This window comes from Chanodichthys erythropterus, chromosome 17, assembly GCF_024489055.1.
Source record: "Chanodichthys erythropterus isolate Z2021 chromosome 17, ASM2448905v1, whole genome shotgun sequence".
NCBI lineage: Eukaryota > Metazoa > Chordata > Actinopteri > Cypriniformes > Xenocyprididae > Chanodichthys > Chanodichthys erythropterus.
The window spans coordinates 40,787,572-40,811,887 of NC_090237.1; the positions used below are offsets into that span (position 1 = coordinate 40,787,572).

The window sequence follows — 24,316 nt, forward strand, 5'->3', positions numbered from 1 at the left end:
CTAAGAGAAACAAGGTGAAGTTGAGCGTTTAGTCACTGGTTTGATTTACTGAAACACAGACAAAGATCATGTGACTGTACATGAATCATTAATATCAGATCAGGCATTAGAATGAACACAGTTACTGACATGTTGTTGCATTACTGTCGAGTTCATGCACTGCACAATATTTTGTAATCCTCAACTGCATGTTTATCGGTAGCTCGATCAGGTTTAGCACCATAGGCCTATGTTACTTAGGTTACCTATTCTATTGCATGTCATGTGTGATTCGGTGGGCGGGGCTAAACAGGCAGTGATGAAGTAGGCGTTGATCTTCTTCTGCGGAGGCGGTGCTTGCTGCCCTTTGACGTCATAGATCCCCACTTTGTAAATCCTGTCGTTTGCTGGGTCTGGTGTCAATTAAAGCAGCTTTTATTGGACTAACAAGGAAGTTTACAGGATATTCTTAAAGTATGATGACCTCTTCTATGTCAAAAGCTCGAGGAAAAGTTGATTTCTCAGTTCATCACCCCTTTAAGCACGATCCATGCATATATAGTCCAATATTTTGTTCATTTATTTATTAATTCGGTAGGTAGCTGCATAATAATAGAGATGATGTAATGTACAATCCATTTCCTTTTTAATCATCAACTCTTCTAGCACAAAGTTCGGACTTTTATTTTGACAGGCAGTTTGATTTAGTGTATTTCACAAACAGAGGTACTGGCTTGACTTGGGTCTCTCTGGCATCTGGTTGTCAAACATGCACGCGCACGCGCACACACAAGAGAGCGCTGCACCGAGCTGCGAGCACGCGCGATGCGCGCACACACTACGCGGAACACCTGCACGCGCTGCCGCGTCGGAGGAGCGCTGAACACACACGCCATTTATTTAAAGAGAAGAGCGTTGCATGTGCTTATTATTTCCTAAAGCGAAAACATCTCATCTGCGAATCGTCTTCGAAGGGGAAGTATCAAGCTTGACAGATGTGTGCTGTCACCCGCGCGGAGTGTGTGCCGGTGGAGGAGCGCCTCTGATGCGCTGCGGGTCCGTGTGTGTGTGCGCGCTCGCCGGAGGAGAGCATGAGTCTGCTGGCGCTGCTGGCTCGAGTCATGCGCTGTCTGCTGCTGCGGCCCGAGGCTCTGCTGCTGCTGTGCGTCAGTCTGGCCCTCTGGAGCTTCCTCTTCCACACGGATGAGGTCAAGACCATCGTGCAGTCCAGCCGCGACGCGGTGAACCTGATGAAGGGCAAGGTGGCGGAGATGATGCAGAGCGAGCGCGCGGCGCTGGACGAGGAGTTCTCGAAGACATGGCAGTACCGGAGCAGCGGCGCAGCGGTGTACTCCATCCAGGGCAGGAGGGACCATATGGAGGACAGGTTCGGCATCCTCGCGGACACGCTCAACAAGAGCCATCCGACCATCTTCGGCGTCTTCGATGGGCATGGTGGAGAGGTAAACATCTGTCTGTCTGCTGACATCTGGAGTGTGTCAGTGGTGAGAGCCACACCAGATACATGCAAACTCCATTAGGATGGTTTCCTGGGCATAGGGGTCCAAGATAATCCCATATAGAATCCCTTTGAAGCAGCTGGATGTGTCAGATTCAGTAGTGTGGTCTTGATATTATAATTGAGGAGTGTGCCATATTTGTTTTTCAGCTTTGATGCTGAATACTCGGTGTTTATGGAAATATTGACAAAATAACCTTTATCTGTGAACAACAGAACATGTTTCAGAGAAAGTCAAGGATTATTTTTACACACTATATTACAAAAAGTACTAAATATTCCCAGATAAAAATAAAGTATACTTGAACGCACTAAAAAATAGCTACTTAAATAAAAGTACATTTGTAGCAGGGCTTAATAAAATGTATAAACGTTGTATGCTATAAATTGAACAAAATGCACTAATTAAAGTATATTTCTACTTCAGTAGTACAGTGCACTTATACCACTAATACTTCATTTGATTTTTAGTGCAAAAATACCACACAAATATAGACAGTTTTATTAGTGTATTTCTTAATAGTGTGCTTTGAATGCTTTAAAAATGAGTTCAGTCTTAGTAGACTTTTATATAGTAATCCTAAGTTTAAACTAAATTGATTTTGTTAAAAATATATCACTTAAAATATAAGTACATTTTCCCAACTGTGGTACTTCAGTACACTTACTATAAATGCACTAATTAGCACTAACACTTAAATTGATTTTAAGTGTATCAGATAAAATAAACCAAACATACAGAAGTGTTTTATTAGTGCTTTACTTAAAAGTGTACACTTTTAAGTAATGCACTAATAAAACACTTGTGTATTTTTGAATTTTATGAACGCTTTACATGATATTTTAGTGGATTTTTTCTGTCACTAAGTTCTGTTTTAATGGATTTTCACGAAAATACAGTATAAATTTATTAATTACAGTAAAACACAATTAACACATACTTAACTACATCATATGAAGGGAATATTAACCTAGTTATGATACATGAAAATACCTGAGCAATACATTATAAATACATTTTGTATTTATTTTATAGTATTATATTTTAAATAATTCATAAGTCTATTTTCTATGTCTGATGAGTATATTTAAAAGTGTGCTACAGGTGGAAACTAAATATATTTGTTTAATGCAGAGATAGTATATTAAAAGCACATTTTAGTTCATATTTCATGGTGTCTCAAAATAGCACAGTTGAGTACACTTAGATGTTCTTAAGATGAATTTTTAATATATTAAGTACAAAATTAGTGTGTGAAAGTAGAGCACTTTAAGTACATTATGGAAGTGAAATAGAGTGTATTTCAGTGCACTTTTCTCACCTGGGTTGTAGGAATGGTTTGGACGCCTCATTGCATCAAGCGGTGTGTATGTTTGTGGCCTTTGATTTGAGGAGAAAAGAGCAGCTGTTCTGAGTTCAGTGTGGCTCACACTCTGTTTTCTCTCTAGAGTTGATTTGTGTAAGTCAGTGTGATGTTGATTTCTCTATCTTTCATACGGGTCACTGACGTGACGGGTCATTTTTTTTTTTGTTCAAAGGCCTTAATAATAATAAAAAAAACAAAGATATGATATCCAAAGTGTGTAAGGTAGTACAACTAGATCTCTTTTATTGAATCCAAAAGGTTTTAATTATATTTTGCTACATATAAAGATATTGCAAAGATTTTGAAGTGTCAAAAGATCATTCAGTTTAACTGTCCAATACAGCCATTTCATTTGTGGTTAAAATATCTTAAAATGTAATAAATGTATATATATTTTATTCTGGTATGATTTTATAACATCATATATCAACATCAGTGCAAAATGGTATTAAACTAATGTGTAGAAGTCGTTGCTTTGTTATGAGAAAAATGTCCAGAAATATGAATTTGATTGTTGTCATTTGGAGTAATCGATATAATAATATAATTAATATAATATAATATTGGAGTAACCAATAACCAATACGTGACAGGATCAATCAGGCACCTGTCTCTCTTAACTATTTGATAAATTCATGTTTTGATCATACACACGTCCCGAAACATCAGGTCATTCGGTTCAACCGCTATAAAACATGAAAAATGTTGCAATATTTTAAAAACTTGTGCTAAATATAAATTTGATTGTCCTTTTGCTAGCTAGCTAGATATCAGCCTGTTAGCATTGATTGAAAATGTCGTCATTCGGTGTAACCAAAAGTGTCATTCGGTAAAACTTAAATTTTGGTTAAACCGAATGACTTTTTTTTGTCCATCTTGTTTAAAAAGACAAAAGCAGTGTTGATTTGATTATTAAAAAATTAATTACATTTTCATTTTTTTATTCGTCAATGACCCATATATTAAGCGTTAGCAGATATCTGTCCGGTTTCTGCCCTTTTATCATGATTTAGTCATTTATTTGATATAATTTTTCTTGTGCATAAGTGATTTGTGGTGAAAAGTGGTTTGTCTCATTTACTAAATGATAAAGTTCCTTTTTGCATAAAGCTCTTTTTCACGGCTCTTAACGAGAATTATTATTTATTTATTTGCTTTACACATGAGTTGTATGTATTAGATCACCAGATTTCTGAAATTTTCCATATTATTATTGATTTAAATGACAGGCAGGTTTATTTTAACCCTGGTAAATACTGTGATGATCATCCTCTACATTCATCATTCATCATCACAGTTATGACTCGCGCTCCTCAAACTAACGCTTGTCGACTGACGCTGACATCAGTGTGGATCCAGAACTATCCGTGAGCGCCGACCGATAATAATGTGCATCATCTAAACAAGCAATGCATGGATCTTGTGAAGTAGATTAAAAAGAAATGAAAAAGTTTTGTCCTTTGTCCTGAACTGAACACAGGTAAAATTGATTGTCTGTTTTTCGGTGTGTTGCTTATTCTTTTTCACAAGTAGCACAGCTGGAATAAAATAGTCACATGTTACGTGGTTATGGAACCATATGGAAACCATAGTTTCGAATCTTCATCGAATTTAAAATAAAAATCCACATTCGAATGCAAAAATGGTGCCAAATCTGAAACATGGAATATATGGTTCAGCACAAGAATATGCAGCTGCCAAAAAACAAAACTCTTGCATTTCTTTAAAAAGATTTGAGACTATAGACATGACCAGGTATTTTTGTTAAGGCAAGATATACACAATCCCTCTTATCTCGTATATAATCCTGGAGATACCTGTTGAATTTAAATTCAAAGTGCTGCATCTAGGCATTATTAGATAGAAATGGCTTTGTTTTGTGCTTCACTTTAAAGTAAATGATCCTATAAATGACCCTTTAGTCTACTGTAATGATTTGGAGTAAGTGTACTTTGAAAGTTTTCACATCTCCTGGTAGAGAACCAGATGAGTCACGACGATCTTCAGCATCACTAATAAGGCAGATGAACTGTTTTCATGTAGGTGTGTGAAATGAAGAGTCCTCCTAATATTATCTTCCCGAACAAAACCTGGTCCAGTCCAATAACCTCAGGTAATTACGTATGCGTTACTGAAGCTGATGAATGTACTCATTCAGCCCACTCGTTACAGTTTATCAATATTTGTGTGAATTTCCCCCATCATAAGCAGAGATTTTAGGCCTTGCGAGTGTCTGGGTGAATGTGTGGGCGAGTGTACGTGTGAACGCTTGTGTTTAGATGAGCATGTGTGAGCTTTGATGAGGTGTGGGCGAGCATCTGGAGGAGAATGGAGATGAGAGTGTGTGTGTGTGTGTGTGTGTGAGCATTTGAGCGAAAACTCGATGCACAATTCCCATTTGTTGACTATCCCATTTACACTATACAGTGGCAGAACAACTCAGAGTATGTATAAATGTAAAAATGCAGCGATTTGAAATGGACAAAATAATAATACAAGCTTTTGCTTTGTGCACCATCTTTAAAGGTCAGTAAAACACTGCAGTTAAAAACGAGTCATGTGATCATGGTTGGTGTCTGCCTGAGTTGACGTCATTTGCTGGCCTCACTTTTTATAGTGGCGTACGACTCGAGTACGATTGATGGGAATATCCGATCTGTCGTGACCGATGCAAATGCAAATATCTCTTTAATTTCAGGTTTATTTCCACATATGCATGAGGTCTAAAGCCATCTGAGAATATCACAATCCATGTGCTTCTTCCTGCTTCCAAAAATATTTTTGTGATCCTTTTAAAATAATTTGATAAATTCATGACATGTATCAGTTTATTCTATAAAACCTGTTTAGATTGAATTCATTTCAGCACATTCAAATAATAAATATTATTTTATGTTTTGGTGTCTTAAACCCAAATCATCATGTGGCGCATCCGTCTGCACACATAAACAGACTAAGGCATAATTTTATGTTTCAAACCTTTTATATAAACAAATTGTACAAATATCAGTAGTTTTAAAGCTGTTGAGATAATAGAATAACTTTTGTCCGGCAGTTTATATATTTTTCTCAAATGGCACAACTGCACACATGGCACTTTTATTATGAATTGATGAGGGAATAACAGTAAACATGATGATGAATCATCCAGAGGACTGATCCTTGTGGCCTTTCCTTGTCAGCTGGTACAACCAATGTGAAACTAGGAAAATGCTATTTTATCATAGACTTCTCTATTGTTTTTAAAGGGGACACATCATGAAAATCAGACTTTTTCCATGTTTAAGTGTTATAATCGGGTCCCTGCTACATCTACCAACCCAGAAAACATGAAAAAAGGCTTTCATGAACGCCATCCTTGTTCAGTGTTTTCATGACGGTGGATGCATGAACAAAGACTTTCACAGTCTTCTGCAGGTCTTGTGCTGCGATCCTTGGGTTCTTTCTCATCTGTTTCAGGAGGGTCTACAGAGAGGAGCGACAGTCCAGAATCTTCTAAATCTGTAAATGGTGTGGGTTCACAAACACTCAGGTCTTAAGCAGTGCTTTTGTAGCCTGTTTCAGCTTTGTGCATCTCTGTAATATGGTTTAAGAGTCCTGCGAATGCTTTTGGGATTGAGGCACGGTTCACATATTTGTCTGCAATTGTGAGTTAAATGAAGAACAGACCACAGTTTATTTTAGATAACCCATGGGTACTTTGAGTCAGATAAAATTCACTGTCGAACACCTGCAGGAATCGCATACAAACCCAGCCATGTATCAGAGTTAAAGGCTCTCACAAAAAGATTGATTCCACCTGAAAGAGAAGGCAGAACGCCTCGATCACAGTCCCCCTCACTGACCGACATCACTAGGTGAAAATATCTGCATAATGCTGCATTGAGACACTGTGTGTTTCATTGCAAAAGCAAAAGCAGTACTTTATCTGGCCTTCCGAAAGTGGATGCAATTAGGAATCAGTGATTAAAGGGATCCCCTGGTGTTGAGACTTGTATGTTTCAATATAATGTAAATTATGTCTCTTACTGAAATATGTGCTAGAAACCCATGAGAGATTTACGTTATTTATACATATTTGGGCATTTGGTTAAAGCCTACGCAGTGAAGACTTACATCGCTTCTCTTGTTGACCTTCGACTGAAAATTACAAGATTTATTTACAACACTGTTCCAGAACAGCACAACCCAAATGTTTGTGTGTGTGCAGTGTATTTTTTTAACAGAGGACAGTGTCCTGAACCTGGGAGAGTACAAGACCGGCTTTTTTGTAAAGGCAATCTGATGCTTCTGAAACAGAGATTCAGACACAAATAGAGTTTATGAAATAAATTGGCTACCCTACCTTCAAATTTTAAAGTTTTAAGTGTCAAGTTTTATGTGAGGACCTATTGCTATCCCAAACAAACAGTGCGCGCTTGAGCGAGATCTCTTTGTGAGAATTACACACAAGCACATATGTGACCCTGGACCACAAAACCTGTCATAAGGGTCAATTTTTTGAAATTGAGATTTATATATCATCTGAAAGTTGAATAAATACACTTTCCATTCATGTATGGGACAATATTTGGCCGAGATACAACTATTTGAAAATCTATAATCGCCTTTTAAATGATTAGTTCACTTTCAAATTAAATTTTCCTGATAATTTACTCTCCTCCACGTCATCCAAGATGTTCATGTCTTTCTTTCTTCAGTGGAAAAGAAATGAAGGTTTTTGATGAAATCATTCCAGGATTATTCTCCATATAGTGGACTTCACTGGGGTTCAACGGGTTGAAGGTCCAAATGTCAGTTTCAGTGCAGCTTCAAAGAGCTCTACATGATCCCAGACGAGGAATAAGAGTCTTATCTAGAGAAACCATTGGACATTTTCAGAAAAAAATACAACTGTATATGCTTTATAAACAAAAGATCGCCTTCCAAGTGCTTCCGCTTTCCGTATTCTTCAAAAAGCTAACGCTGTATGTCCTACACCTTTCCTATTCAACTTACGGAACGAACACAGCACCAGTTTCATTTTTAGAATAGGAAAGCTGTAGGACATACAGCATAAGCTTATTGAAGAATACAAAAGTGCTGTTTTGGCAAAAGCACTTAGAAGGCGATCATTTGTGGTTATAAAGCAAATACATTTACATTTTGTTCTAAAATGTCCGATGGTTTCTTTAGATAAGACTCTTATTCCTCGTCTGGGATCATGTAGAGCTCTTTGAAGCTGCACTGAAACTGACATTTGGACCTTCAACCCGTTGAACCCCAGTGAAGTCCACTATATGGAGAAAAATCCTGGAATGATTTCATCAAAAACCTTCATTTCTTTTCGACTGAAGAAAGAAAGACATGAACATCTTGGATGACATGGAGGAGAGTAAATTATCAGGAAATTTATTTGAAAGTGAACTAATCATTTAAGTCCTTAGCAATGCATGTCCACTCACAAAAATACATTTTTGATATATTTACTGTAGAAAATTTACAACATATCTTCATGGAACATGATCTTTACTTAATATCATGGTATGATGAATAAACAGAACAAAACTGGAAATGAATCAAACATGATTTCAAACCATAAAATGACCAATTCTCAATTTGCATAAATGTAAATTATAACAAAAACCAACTCAAAATAATTTTGTCTGATGTGATGGTATCACAAACAAAATCAAATGAAATGACTTAGTTACTCATTCTCAATAAGCACCACTACTTTCTGAATAGGTCTTTCAATGACTGTGGGCTTGAAATTTTGACCTTGCTTGTTTATCCGATGCCTCTACGGCACAATTCTTGAATATACTTTCCCTGTAGAATAACTGGTGCAACAAATCCAAGAAGATCATACAAAGCAGCAATAACAGCCAAAACACCACAGCGAGTTGATGGCTGGTCGTTAAGGTCGATGTTGAAACTAAAAAGATCCTTTGTTGACCACTGAATGCCCAGTGCACGTCCTGCTGGGCTTGCTTCATGATTGAGGTCAAGAGACTTGATGGTGATCGCTCTTTCTGATGAGTCTATGCAACAGAAAACATCTTCCACGTTGGAGTTGAATTTATAAACCCGTAAACCTCCACGTTTACACAGAGCTTGAACTTCAACAATCAGTTCTTTGGCTTCCTCGACCAAACAAAAACTGGTTGACCCATCGTCTACATAAAAGTTCTTCTCAATAAAGGCTGACGCTGATGGATAATTACTTTTATACTGCTGTGCCAAGTACTTCATACCAAAATTAGCACACCCAGGAAATGTAATAGCCCCAAAGAGGTGAACTGCCATGCGATCTTCTAGAGGCTTTTTCTCGAAGTCTCCACCCTCCCACCATAAGAACCTCAGGTAATTGCGTTGATCAGGTGGAACCAGGAACTGCTGAAACATCTTTTCTATGTCACAAGTAACTGCTACAAGTTCTTTTCTATTATTTGGCGGAGAAGGTCGACTACCACACTTGAAAGGAAGGGGAAGCTCATAATTTCCGTTATCCCTTTGTTGGATATTAGTACTGAGATGCTGGATAAAATAAACATCTTGAGACACACATTTATCCTCATAACTTCTTTCATTGAAATCTAACTCCAAAGTTCTCAGAACATCACTAGGGGTTAGAACAGGAGTCTCTTTAACAGCAACTCGATGGACAAAACTCTGATTTCCTTGTCTATCTAAATGTGGATTCGAAAGACCTATAATACTCCAGCCAAGTTCAGTTCTTTGTGCAAATGGTTCAGTTTTACCACCTATGATGACTTCTAGAGGAGCTAGGGCTGATGGACAGTCGTACCCTATTAACAGTCCTACGTCACAGTCCTGAAGTGGTGGTAACTGATTGGCTAGATGTTTGAGATGGGGCCACTGAAGTGCAGTATTTTTAGTTGGAATATGGGACTTGTCGATAGGAATGAAGTCTCTAGTGTATACTTGCTGCAGATGAATAAAGTTGGCGGCTTGCATCCCTCGAACTTGCAGCCCACGGACCCTTTTACTTGCCGTGATTGTATCCACAGCTGTCATAGTGCTAAGTCTCAGTTGCACTGGCTCAGTAGGCACATTCAAATCATCAAGAAGATCATCCAAAATGAATGTCGAATCACTCTGTGTATCCAATAAGGCATAAGTAAGCACCTCTCTTTGGGGCTCCTCCACTGTAGAAACAAAGACTGGCACAATACTGGATGTGGCAGAACAAGACCGTGTAAGTGCGAGATTCACTGTCATTTGAGAGTGTTTAACCATCTCTGCCTTGTTTGAAGTCCTGTAGAAGCTTCGTTAAATATCCTCAAAGGCACTTTATCCCTTTCTTCATGCAAGCAGGTGGGATGACTGCGGCCGCAAGTTGCACATGTCTGTCGTCTCTTGCAAGCTCTACTGATGTGACCCTTCCTGAGACATCCGAAGCAAAGATGATTTTCGTGAATGAAAGCCTTCTTGTCTTCAATAGATCTTTCTGCAAATGAAGGACATTGAACAATAGTGTGGTTTTCATCTTTACAGACTAAGCACGAACTCTTCGGCTTCATGTTGCATGTATCAAACCCCTCTGAACTGAAGTCTCTCACGTGAGCCTTCGTATTAAAAGTGTTAGCTCTCTTAGATCTTTCATCTAAGTTCTTAGGATTCATGAAAAGTGGGGAGGTAATGGGGTTACATGCTATTCTAGCTTCCTTTTGCATGAAATCCGTAAAACATTTAAAACTTGGGTAATCACCTGATGCATCCAGCTCTTCCACCACAATTCGATTCCACTCGCTCCCCGCCCACGGAGCTCGCGCTTGCCTTTAACAGCATAAGGATGGCTAGTTTAACACAGCTAATATAACCCTCAAAATGGATCTTTACAAAGTGTTCACCATGCAGCATGTCTAATCGCGTAAGTATGATATTTATTTGGATGTTTACATTTGATTCTGAATGAATTTGATGGTGCTCCGTGGCTAACGGCTAATGCTACACTGTTGGAGAGATTTATAAAGAATGAAGTTGTGTTTATGAATTATACAGACTGCAAGTGTTTAAAAACGTCTATCAAATATTCACCCATTAATTTGAGCACTTCAACTTACAGAGTTCAGGTGAGTAAATACCACTTGCGTATAAATACGATCTTCTTAAACTCTCCTTAATCGTTCACTTTGCATCTGTATCGTTGAACAATATTACTGTCACCTTGCGATCCTGCTCAGATGACGCCACGATCTCCTTGCACGCGTGGAAAGACAAACTCGAAGCGATAAATTAGTCCTCAGCAGCGTTGCGTTGTATTTTCACTAAGTAAACAGCAGCGATGTAACAGATGCATGCTCCAGCGTCGAGTTTCACTGTAGCTGCCCCCTTGGCTTCACAAACAAGACTCGGAGAGTTTCTGACGGGTGCATTCTCTTTATTTTGCTCATCATGAGATTCCTCTCTGTATATCGTCATTCGAACATACTCGAGCACCATAGAGCACCGTCGAGCACCGTGAAACTAAAAATAACAACAAAAGTAAATCAACACAATGAATATACACAAAAGCAAATAAACACTTACAAACACAAATGAAATAAACCATGAAAACCTTCAACAAACAAAGCTTAAACAACACCATATATAACAAACACGTCACTGAAAATAAAAAAAAAAACAAACACATTAACACTGCGTACCTCGCTCCGCTTGCCAAAAGGGTACTAAACTGAATTAAACTTCATTTTTCATCCCCACGCCATGTGGAGACTCACGAGTTGATCTTCCCTCCGCTGCAGCGTGACTACTGATCTCTATACGCCACTTCCTTTTAAACGTGATTACGCAGTGTTAACTAAAATAAATTTAAAGGGACCCACACCTATTTAAGCGGTCATTTACAATGTCAGTTATTATTGCTCCATATGCCATTTTTCACTATTGTTCTTGCTTGCTTACCTAGTCTGATGATTCAGCTGTGCACAGATCCAGACGTTAATACTGGCTGCCCTTGTCTAATGCCTTGAACATGAGCTGGCATATGCAAATATTGGGGGCGTGCATATTAATGATCCTGACTGTTACGTAACAGTCAGTGTTATGTTGAGATTCGCCTGTTCTTCAGAGGTCTTTTAAACAAATGAGATTTATATAAGAAGGAGGAAACAATGGAGTTTGAGACTCACTGTATGTCATTTCCATGTACTGAACTCTTGTTATTCAACTATGCCGAGATAAATTCAATATTTAATTCTAGGGCACCTTTAAAATAAACATTTTATTTTATTATTTTGCCAGTTAGTAGTGAAGACCTTTGAGATTCTGAGAGATTCGTTCTTTCAGAGCAGCTCTGGAGGTGACGTTCACATGGAGGGTCTTCGTATATAAGATGCTAGATGCTAAAACACGAGCGTCACGCATGCTTGAGTATGTGTAGTGTACAAAACTGAGGCACTCGGAGACACGAATCAGACTTCTCAAACTAAGACATGCTCTGTTATTGTGTCTTATTTTTCATCCACACATCTGTGTTTCCATGAAGATGGAGCAGTGTTTCTGCTGAACACATGTTTGGACGCTGTCGGCTGATGGAATTCTCCAGACTTTGGAGAAGGTGATGCACAGCTGGATTTGATCCATAAACTAAAAGTTTTTTTTCCAACAGACTGTAAAATAAAACTTAAAGTGAATTAACCTGTGCTAATTTAAATTAAACGTGTGCGAGCTGAGTGTTGTCCCAACTGCTGTCCACTCGGATCAGAGTAGATTCTGCCGCTCACACTTTTCCAGGATAGGAAGATCCTGCCAATAGTGTTCTGTGCACTAGCCAATGTGATGTGATGTGTGTGTGTGTGTGTGCTGACTGCTTCTGATTACAGTTGTTTGAGATGTACAAAAAAGTTTTTAATCAGACAGTGAAAGGAAAGCCACAGCAGGAGTGGCTCCAGCACGTCTCATGAGCTGATAAATACAATCATATGGGCAGAATGCTTCCAGTTCAGACAGGATGGACATCCTTTGATCATGATCAATAACATGTGAAGAGAGTTGAAGTGCTTTGTGCTTTGAAATTCTTCCGGTGGGTTGGGAAACATTTAAGGGAATAGTTCACTCCAAGCAAACACAGGCAGGAAAAGCAGATGCAAATACAGACGTGTGGAAGCTCACTCACGCCAAAGCTTCTGTCATGTCCGTAACGATTGAAGTCATGTGAGCGTAAATCTATTAAAATATTTAGATGCAGGAAAAGATCTGACAGCAGATGCAAAAACGCTGGTAACAAACCTATTTGCTTCAAACCTTCTGCTCTATGAGCCGATTGCCCGTGCAGGAACAAATACAACACTTTGATATTAATAGTGTACATGATTTCTGTTCAGTTTTACACTGGTTCTGACTGCTTTAGTTGTGGCACCATTTCCACCCCATCCAACTATTGTCCTCCAGTTAGTTTATCGAGCAGACAGTAGTATCAGTGAAGAGCATATGAGATCAAACATAAGATATGTGAAATCATGTGAAGTAAGAGAAATCAAGGTAAATCTATTAGAAAATATATTTTGAGATGTAATTTTGTCATATTGGGCTGTTTAAACATTTGAGATGCAAGTAGAATATCGAGGTAAGCCTGGTAAGTTATGACATTTTGATTTTTTTTAAACTAAATGCACAGATGATTGATTCACAGTAATAACATTAACATGCATGACGAAAATAAAAAGGGTCAGTTTTGATTTTTAATGCCGACGTAAAGAAGAACAATAAGGCTGTTTTGGCAGCAAAAGGGGGACCAACACTATATTAGGAAGGTGGTCATAATATTATGCCTGATCGGTATATATAGATATACTGAAATGTTCCTGCTCATGTTTTCAAGTTCATTTGAGTTTGTGTGTGTAGAAAATGTCCTCGTTCTTACATTACAGTGTCACTCGATGGAGGTGATGTCCAGAGGGGATTTGATGACCACAAATTCAATTAAACCACCAAAATATGAGGAAAATATTTTTAAAATAATTTACAGATGAGGGAAGAACAAAACAATAAACAAGTTTAAGGTATTTATCTGACAAAATTATTTGGCAAAAAAGAGGCAGCTACAGGTTTTGTTTTATTATGCACAAAAATTGCATCTAAAAAACAAAAGCTGACAGGAAAAGGCATACATTGACTACAACATTAGGGGTGTAATGGAACTTATGCTTATTGTACTGCTTATTAATAGTTAGTAAGGTAGTTTTTAAGTTCAGGTATTGGCTAGGATTATGGGATGTAGAATATGGTCATGCAGAATAAGGCATTAATATTTGCTTTATAAGTACTCATAAACAGCCAATATCCTAGTCATATGCATGATAATAAGCAACTAGTTAATAGTTGTGCATTAGTTTCCTCCACTTAAACTGTATTTAAGCATTTAAAGCCTAAGCTCAATTCTTCTATACAATTTTCTGTGTTCTGCTCTGTTTCACACACAGTTGACACGCGTGTGCCTTTAGAGGACTTGTTTTCAAGCGCTAAAATCATTTGCACATGCGTTGTTCTTCTGCTCTTTTTCCTGTTGTGGTGTTAGCAAACAGTGTTGCATTACCGTGTGCGCCCCCTTCTGGATTGGAGTGTGGATAGGGTTAGATACATTTACAGTTACACCCTGACTACAACATAATCAGTTATTAATATTTCATTGGTTGTCTCTTGTTTTTCATGCGTTCATAATTTCTTTATTGGAGAGCATGGCCAAAAATTATGTCGACACAATTTGTCATTGCGTTATTATCACAAACAACTGACTCCGAGCACAACTGCTCACAAACTCTTCATTCACCGGCTGTGTGAAATAGTCTGATATGAATACAGCAGCATCTCTCCATCCGCCCGCTCGATTCACACACTGCACAGTCTCGAGTCCGGGTCACTGATGCACGCGTGATTAATATTCCTGTGAGGTTTGTCAGCGCAGGAGACACACGAGTCCTGGAGTCTTGACGGACGATCTCATGTTTTTATCAGGGTTCACACTGACATGACTACACTTCTCCTCAAACCCTGTGGGCTCTTGAGGCCTGTTCACACCAAGATGAATTTACATTAAAAAAGAATTTGTGTGATGAACGGTTTTATTTGAATCAGCTGTTGTTGATGCTGCATGAACATTAAGAAAACTGGTGCTTTTGCTCGTGTGACCGGAGCCACTGCAGTTACATAAAACAAGACTTGGTGGCGCTCATGAACGAACTATTTCGCTGAGTAACAATTTGTTTCCATTCAGAGTTGTGAATTTACCTTATACACAAAATTGAAATATGGCATAAAACATTTGCGAATAAAACATGTCTATCCCATGTGTTAACAAATAAGAGAACAAAATCATCACTTCCTGTGAAACTGCCACAACATATCAGTAATAAAAACAGGCTCTTTTTTCCTCCATCATAAATGAGTTTCGTTTCAGAGCAGCAGACGAAACACAATAAATGCTGTCATTTTCTCTTACGTTCGTCATCACGCAAATTATTCTTTGACTTTCAGAACCAGCATCTGAGATGCCATTGGTCCACTGGTTAGTCCAGTTATCCAGTCACAGCCTCTGCTGAGGCAAAGTCACATGATGGTTTTTTTATTATTCAATAAAAGTGTTTCCGTCGTACTTTATGCTCTCGTCTTCTTATCGGATGAAAAAAATTATCTGCATCAATCGAGCACAAGTTTTTTATGCAAATTTTCAGAATATATGTGCATTCTGTAGGGCGTTCACACCAGACGCGACTTGCGCGAATAAATCACGCAGTTCACGGTAGTTGGATGCTTGAACATTTTGAGTTTACGCTTCATTAGCGGGTGAAATTCGCTTCACAACAGACGCAAATTCGTGTCATGAGAGGGGCTCCAGTCTCGTTTCTGCACACTTCCTCTGAATAACACATCAACTCGTCAGCGGGAAAGTAACGTAGTTGTAAAATACGGCGAATAAGCTCAATTTGCCGGCTTTAGCTAGCTTGTAGTCTCAATATGTGTGTATATATATATATATATATATATATATATAGGTCAAATTGAGTGAATACCGTTTTGTAATACTTACCAGATTGTCCGACCTCCTCACTCACTTTCTTCCAAGCAAGATCCTTTTTATTCCTGTTTCTATAAAAGTATGAAGATGTACAGCGACGATGATTTTGTCTTCCATTGTTGTTTCGGATTTCATGTCACTACTAGAGCAAGCTCCTGATTGGTTAACGCAGCACGAATATTCACCAAAGTTCAGATTTTTCAACTTGCTTGATTCGCGTGAATCACGCCTTATACGCGTCAAGCGCCCGAAACACTCAATTCGCACCACAGGATGTCTTTGCATTGACATAACATCGCTCGCGCTTAACGCTTCATTCACGTCTGGTGTGAACGCACCATTAGTGTTTCCATGCTGCCTTTTAATGTGAAATCCCAAAATGCACCAAAAATAGGTGGATGGAAACATAGCTAGTATAACTAGCAGAAGAAGAATCTGAAAGCAACAGTGGAGATGGATATGAACTACTTGCACAACTACTTCCACACTTCACGGCTCGCGCAATTTTGGTACCAACTAGAGGTCGACCGATTTTGGCATTTTTTTAATTAATTACATTTAAATACTTAATTTTCCATGTTTCACTGCCTGTCAAAGTAAAACTCTTTTGGTTGTAAGCATGGAAAGATGCGTTCGGCGCATGTGCACATCTAATGTAGTGCTGTTTTCAAGAGCTCAAGTCACTTACACATGCAATGTTGTTCCCGGACCGTCCGCGCAGGGGTGTGCGGACGTCTGTGGACCCTCTGATGACAAAATCCTAAACTTTAAAGAGCAACCCTAAGTATTGAATTATTGGTTATATAGCGATTATTAAAAAAAACCTTCATTCAGTGATTGTTTTATACCTGAAATTCTACCATTCAACAGTTCCATTAAAAGCCCCATTTTTGTCATTTTAGCTGCATCTGATTATGCTATTTTAGCTACTTGACAAAATTAGTCTCTGAGGCATGATAAAACCGAAAATCAAGAAAACGAGATTCAAACAATGAGACTAAATGTGTTGAACTGTATTAGTTTTCTGTCGATGAATGACTGTATCCAAACAGTTGCTCATCTGTATAAAATATATTAACGGTCTTTGGTGTTTTCATGGTTTCTACAAAATAAAACTGAGTGTAACGCAGGTATGATGTTATTGATAGCCGGTGTCCTGGTTAAAATCGATTGTTTCTCTGGATTTAAACATTCTTGGGAACATCTGGGATAATGTACAACAAAATATATAACACTGTTCTAGTGGTTTTTGGATATTTAAATGAAAAAATCTTACATATTGTGCCTTTAACAAAACTGCTGTTATGTCAGAACTTTAAATATTTAGAGATATGATGAACACAAAACGACCACAGTCAGTAAAATGCATGCGCACAAGAGTCTGTTCATAAATGAATGTGAAGTCCTCTGAAGTGTCAAAGTTTTGATGAAGAATGTGAAATGTGTTTGTCTCTCAGGCAGCTGCAGAGTACGCCAAGTCTCATCTTCCCATCATGTTGCGGCAGCAGCTCCAGCGCTATGAGAAGCAGAAAGAAAACAGCGCTCTTACTCATAAGTCCATCCTCAGGCAGCAGATACTCAACATGGACAAAGAGATCCTGGAGAAACTGTCGGCCTCCTATGATGAAGCAGGTGAGAGCTCATGGTACAACCATTAGACCTTCGACCTGAGAACCACACATTAAATATGATGAGGTGAATCATTAGCCGTTCAGTGGAGCTGCATGATTCTGGTTAAACTGAGATAAAATTCTGGATAAAATGTTTTTTTTTTTTTTTTTATAGAGATCATGATTCTCACACAATTCTGAATAGACAACTAAACTAAATAATGTACTTTACTAAAAAAATAAAAATGATAATAATTTACTAGAGGTTCTGACAATGTTAGTTGCTGCAGTCTGTTTAAAAATATTTAATTAATTTGAACAAATTATTATTATTTTTAAATCGGTTGAATGAATGATTCAATGACTCACTCATAAAGACTTATTTCATTACTGGATGAATCAAACAAATCTCTTGAATACATGATTCTGAAACAAATACATTTTTAACAGTCACTTGTCGCCACCTACTGGTGTAACGTGTCAAATGTCAAATGACTTTCAAAAGGTGATTTACTCTAATTTGACTGCTACAGAAGACATCAGTGTTTATATCTGAACTATAAACTTTTATCCCAGTTCTTCTGTGATCATATGAATAACTGTAACACAGAAATAATGATCCTGTGTGGCTGAAAAGGCTGTTTCATACCTGCTCTCCCTGGGCCAGAATGCAGATCTGAAGGTTCGCTGTGATCGGACTTGTCAAAGGTTTAATGCACAGCTGAATCGCTGTCACATAAATAAATGTGTATACACCTGATCACCTGGACAGATCTTATCTTACTCCAGTGGAGAATCTAACAGCTGAATCTGAGCTTTCTGAACAACTAAAACATGAACTGGAACATAAATCCAACACCTGTTACCAATTAAAGGGCAAAATAATAATAATAATAATCACGATAGAGACAGAAGGCTAAGGGTAATGTCAGCCCAGAGGCTCACTCACGTGCGGTTTGTGTCTCACTCAGGTACCACGTGTCTGGTGGCTCTGCTGTCTGAGAAGGACTTGACTGTCGCTAATGTTGGCGATTCGAGGGCAGTGCTGTGTGATAAAGACGGTAATGCCGTCCCGCTGTCACATGACCACAAACCCTACCAGGTCAAAGAGCGAAAGAGAATCAAGAAAGCAGGTGAGTAGCAGCCCACTGCAGTCACGTGAACACAGACATGACAGTTCGGTGCAGCAGGGGGAGAAAACTACATACATTTTTCTTATTTTTTATTAAACAGTGGTTTATGGAACAAATTGTCTCTCTTGCACATTACTATAATATTAAAGGATACAATTAACAACAGAGCCCAAAATATTGAATTCAGTTGCTGTTTATTTTTTGATATAATAATCAATTAATCAATTAATAATCAGGTTTTGCATTAACTTCTAAATCTAAATCTAAAGTTATTTTTCTACTCCAATTCATTTTTGAAATAGGATCATTTACACAGTGGCTGTCATAACTTGTTTTCATGAGCAATTTCTTTGAACATATTAAATAATGAATACATTACTAACAGGTAAAGTAACTATAGTGTGAATATATAAGCTAATATTGTGCATATATTTATTGAAAAGAGTTAATTTCTCTAGTGAACTGACATGTTGTGGACACTGAATGCCTTGCCTGAGGTAAATGTAATGCTACGTGAGATATTATTGTTTTATTATTACAAGTTTTATTGATCGTTCCACAGTTGAAACACTGGTTGAGAGATTACATGTAAATGTCTATGCATAGATCGTCTGTTCTTCTTCACAATGGACAAATCTTATATTTTATTAAATATTTCAGTCTCATACAACAGCTCTTCTCTGATGATGTGCACAATAATCAACCTGTCAATCACATGAGATCCTGTCAATCAGCTTACAATCAGTTTAACTCTTTCCCTGCCAGCATTTTCTTTAAAAGTTTCCAGCCAGCGCAAGCATTTTTGATTTTTTACAAAACTTTCACAGCCCCCAGAATATGTACACAGTCAATATATCAAAAGAAAGAACAGAGCCCCTCATTTTAAACAAAAATTATTCAAGCTTCATTTGTTCCGTTTTATCAACACTTGAATGTGAATTAAAAAAGCAAAAAAAATTTGAACAGAAAGCTGACAAAATAATGTTCCCTTTCAGTCAGTCACATTCGATGTCACGTCGGAACTGAACCGACGAATTGGGATCTCGCTTGAGACCAATCCACTTTGAGTGTCTGAATTGTGACAACCTACGAAACAGACAGTGTCTTTTAAAAGACCTTCTTGAATTATTTCATTGAATGATTGGCCTTCTTTAATCCCTCAGTAATCAGCTTCTCTGATTTAGGTGGCTTCATCAGTTTCAGCGGCTCCTGGCGTGTACAAGGCGTTCTCGCCATGTCTCGTTCACTTGGTGACTATCCGCTGAAGAAGCTGAAAGTGCTGATCCCTGACCCTGATGTGCTGACCTTCGACTTGGAAAAGCTGCAGCCTCAGTTCATGATTCTGGCCTCAGATGGACTCTGGGACGCCTTCAGCAGCGAGGAAGCCGTGCACTTCATCAAAGAGCGTCTGGATGAGCCTCACTTCGGTGCGAAGAGCATCGTCCTGCAGTCCTTCTACCGCGGCTGTCCAGACAACATCACCGTGATGGTGGTCAAGTTCAGAAAGAGAGGCTCCAAAGCTGCTGGCTAGTGCTCAGCTCTCACATGCAATCATGCAATGCAAACCAATATTTGAAGGACTTGATGAGCGATTATCATTATGCATAACTTTAATGTTGGATAAAAGTGATAAAAGACTATTTTGTGGAGAAGCAACAATTTGTATTTAAATTGAATGGTGCAGATTTAAGCAATCACTTCTTCGTTAAAGGTATAGTTCCCCCATGGAACAGAAAAATAGAATTTTTGAAGAATCTCTACACAGGTGCAACAAATATCATCATTATCCCTCTCTCCGATGGACTGAGCTGGAAAGTCATTTCATCTGTTTTTATCTGTCAGGTTGGTTTTAATTTCTCATGTAATATTTTCAATAATTAACAGTAGGTTGTGTTAAGAAGTACCCCAGCTCATACGTATGGTGTGTAAAACATGAATCATGGAGAAACAGGTAAACTGTGATAGTGATGTCTGTCAAGTAACTTACTTTATTTCTGTGCTAGTGCAAACTTTTCTGCTGAATGCACTCTTTGCCCCATACAGCAAATCAATGAATGCTTGAATATAATACAGATAAATACACACAAATGTTATCACGTAATGCACAGAGACGAGAAGGTAAGATCCAAGCGCAGCTTTTAATAGGACAATCCAAAATCATATTCCAGAAACAGGCAAGGGTCAAACTCCACAGAACAATCCACACTGAACAGAAAAGCAGGAATACAAAGTGCACGTAACACAAATGAACAATCCACAAACAAAGACAGAAACAACTCAGTATATAAACAGACAGACACTAATGACAAAACTCAAGACAGCTGGTGCAATGAAGGGATAATGAGTCCGGGAAGTGGTTATGGGAAATGAAGTCCAAAAGAGAAAACTAGAGTCCGGGTTGGAGTGCCCTCTAGTGGCTTATTAGGGCACTCCCACTAGTGATCATGACAAATGTAAAGAATAAATGTTCATTTCTCTTCTTTGAACTGGTGCAGCACATTCAATGCACTTACAAAAATTGTCAGAATCTGAACATTTACTGAAATTTGGCTGAGGAGGGAATTATCAGTGAATAAATAAAATGTGTATCTGTTTCTCACACAAAGCATCATGTGACATGTTGACCTCATGTCCTCAGTCGATTCTTCATTTCAAACTCGTTTCATAAGTTACAGAAGTGGTCATATTAAACAGGCAGTGAAGTGACGTGTGTTTCTGTTTATATCGAGACATTTATACCAAGCAAAAGTTTCATTTGTTTAAGCCTATAACTGTCAGTGGTGTACGTGGTGATCGTTTCAGAAACACATCAGCACACACTGTAGAAAAAAAACTACTGTTACACTTTATTTAAAGGTGTCTTTATTACAGTGTAATTATAGTTAATTAATGAGTAATTTTAATCAACAACATGTACTTAGGGTAAGATTAGGGTTTTGGTTTAGGTTAACTGCATGTAATTATGCATACATGTAACAAAGACACTGTAAAATAAAGTGTTTCCAAACTACTTTACTAAAACATATTTCAGGTATATCTGACTTTCACAGCCTTGACTTGACTCTGTATGATCATTGGACGATTTTAATCCAAGTATGTTGCCTTATTTTAATGAACATGCTTTTCTATCTCTCTCTATCATGAGTTTATTTGCCAGAAGTGTTGTGTTGTCCAGAATTTGTGTTTACAGTGTCCGGAGGTTCATATTAAATGTCAGTGTATTATTTTACATATTGATGTCTCTCTGAGACGAAAAATAACTAAATGAATGTTTATATTAAATATTAACACAAGTTGATGTAATATCGGTCAATGGAGCCAGACTTTCAGAAGCTTCAAAATCATCATCAAATAATGTCATGACGCTTCTGGAAATCAGGTTCCATTGACTGATATTATTCCTGTGCATGTGTTTATCAATTATGGCAATTGGTGAGACATGCATATTTAAAAAAAATAAAGAATGACTCTCAATCAATTGTTGTGTTTAAGATTGTTTAATTTACTGTGTAATGAGTATTTTAAATATAAAAAAATCATGGATAATAAATATTTTATAAAAAATGTTTAAAGGTTGTATTTTATCATTTATAGAGAGATAACAGAGAAAGAGAACATGAGCACAGCTTTGAGGGAAGCACAGGTCATTTTGTTATTTCTAACAAAGTTTGTTTTTTTTTTCAACAGAGAACTTCAGGATGTTCAGTGAAAACATTGGTGTGTGAATCTCATCAATTTTTTCGTCTTCGTTTGAATTTCTCTCAGGCTTTTCTCAGTTGCTGACAGAGCATTAGTTATGGAAACTAAGGCTTCATCTCCAACTTTTGCATAATGTACAGGCTTTTATGTGCTTCATTGCATCGTGTCTGATGGTTCTATTTCGTTGTTCCAGACTGCCAGAGATGGTCAATACATGGTGGAAGGAGTCTCGTCTCGTGCATCACATGGAGAATCTCTTATTAATTCAGTCATGTGACTTTTAACTGGTGACATGTCAGAAGCTATATCAGCTTCCAAATAAGTCACGGTCAGTTCTTTGTCATTCTTGCGGAGAGATCCTGTTTGAGTGCGCACAGCTTTTTGGATTGGCATATGCGCCCCCTGCAGTAGCTGTGTCTGAAGAAAGCAAAGATATGCAATTTTGTATTGAGTATTTGGATTTGCCTTTGGATTATTATCTTGGATATTGGATTGGATTGTTTCAGAACCATTGGTTATCCAGGGTCTTCACAAACTCTGTATTCTGGTCTCTGAAGTTGAGTGTTGTGAGAACTTTTTGGTTAACCAGAGTTCTTGTTTTTACCGCGTGTGCATACCTGTTGCACTCAGTTTGTGTTGCAGTTGCCCTCACTGGTTAGTTTTTTGCACGTGGGTACTGTGACAACCACTTAACACGCTTATTATTGGAGTGCTATATTTATCACTGCTACATGTTTAGGTCCTAAGGACCTTATAGATGCCCATGTGTGACGAGCAGAGCGGTCGAGAGCCGTGAGGGAACGGCGCGAGGCCGGTGGCGCGAGAGTTAACGCAGGGCAACACAGAAAGAATCTTCTGGAGCTGTGGGCAGTATTTTTCACCCTGAGACATTTCAAGAAGGAACTATCACAGAAACACATTCTGGTACGGACAGACAATACCAAAGTGGTATTTTTAATCAATCACTAAAGGGGCAGCAGGTCCCTATTCTCCGGTTAACAAGAAGTGTAACCTGCCACTGTGGAAGGATCTGCTGTTACAGATGGAGGGGGAACTGTGGCATTCCCTTTCCAGGCTGAATCTGTGCATCTGGCCCCTGGGGTTGAGAGGGTTCAGCAGGAGCAAGGAATACACCTTTAACATGTCGTACTTACACCAGTAAGTGGAAGCTGTTTGTCTCTTGGTGCACAGATCGTACTCTCAACCCAGTTGATTCCCTTCAGGATTTGTTGGATGCTGGACTTTTTCCAGCCACGTTTAAAGTGTTTGTGGCTGCCCTGTCAGCGTATCGGGAACAGGTGTCAATTGGTGCAAAAAGGCTAGTGGTGGTTTTCCTTAAGGGAGCTGTATATCTAAAGCCACCAGTAGAGTGGGTAGAGTGTACCCAGTGGGATTTACGGGTGGTGTTGGAGAGTTTGTGTTCAGCACCCTATGAACCTATTGAACAGGCAGATATTAGAAGCCTTTCTGTAAAGACAGCATATTTCTGTTAGCCTTTAACATCAGCCAGAAGGGTCAGAGAGTTACATGCTCTGTCAGGGAGTCCGCAGTGTCTCAGGTGGGGGCCAGAGGGCAATCAAATTACACTTTTGCCGAACCCCGCATTTCAGCCCAAGGTATTGTCACATCAATTCACAAATCTACCTATTCAGTTGGCGGCATTTATACAGGGGGACAAGGTGTCCAGTCCGTATGTTGAGGCAGTATGTATCAAACACTGACTCATGGCGTACCACGGACCAACTTTTTGTCTGCTTTGGGCCTGAAAGGAAAGGTGCACCTTTGTCAAAGCAAAGTCTCACTCACTGGGTGGCAGAAAATATTGGTGATGCATATTGTTCAACAGGACATGTGTTCCCTACATCTGTTAAGTGTCATTCGACTCAGGCAGTGGCCATTTCTTTGGCAGCATTACATGGTGTGCCTCTCTCAGAGATATGTGCAGAAGCTACATGGGCATCACCTTGCACATTCATAAGGTTTTATTT

The 24,316-nt window shown here is 38.5% G+C and overlaps 1 protein-coding gene across 1 annotated transcript; it reads left to right on the top strand.

Moving 5' to 3' along the window:
- Nucleotides 1-831: 831 nt before the first annotated feature.
- On the top strand, nucleotides 832-22,162 carry ppm1lb (protein phosphatase, Mg2+/Mn2+ dependent, 1Lb). Its single transcript, XM_067365407.1, has 4 exons — nucleotides 832-1,442; nucleotides 17,344-17,518; nucleotides 18,468-18,629; nucleotides 19,814-22,162. Exons 1-4 carry the CDS (start codon nucleotides 1,071-1,073, stop codon nucleotides 20,158-20,160), a joined length of 1,056 nt encoding a protein of 351 aa, XP_067221508.1. The 5' UTR covers nucleotides 832-1,070; the 3' UTR covers nucleotides 20,161-22,162.
- The last annotated feature ends 2,154 nt before the right edge of the window (nucleotides 22,163-24,316 follow it).

Coding starts and splice junctions, on each gene's coding strand:
- ppm1lb (XM_067365407.1), top strand. CDS start 1,071: ATGAGTCTGCTGGCGCTGCTGGCTCGAGTCATGCGCTGTCTGCTGCTG. Junction 17,519..18,467: donor GGCCTCCTATGATGAAGCAG/GTGAGAGCTCAT, acceptor TGTCTCACTCAG/GTACCACGTGTCTGGTGGCT. Junction 18,630..19,813: donor AAAGAGAATCAAGAAAGCAG/GTGAGTAGCAGC, acceptor TCTCTGATTTAG/GTGGCTTCATCAGTTTCAGC.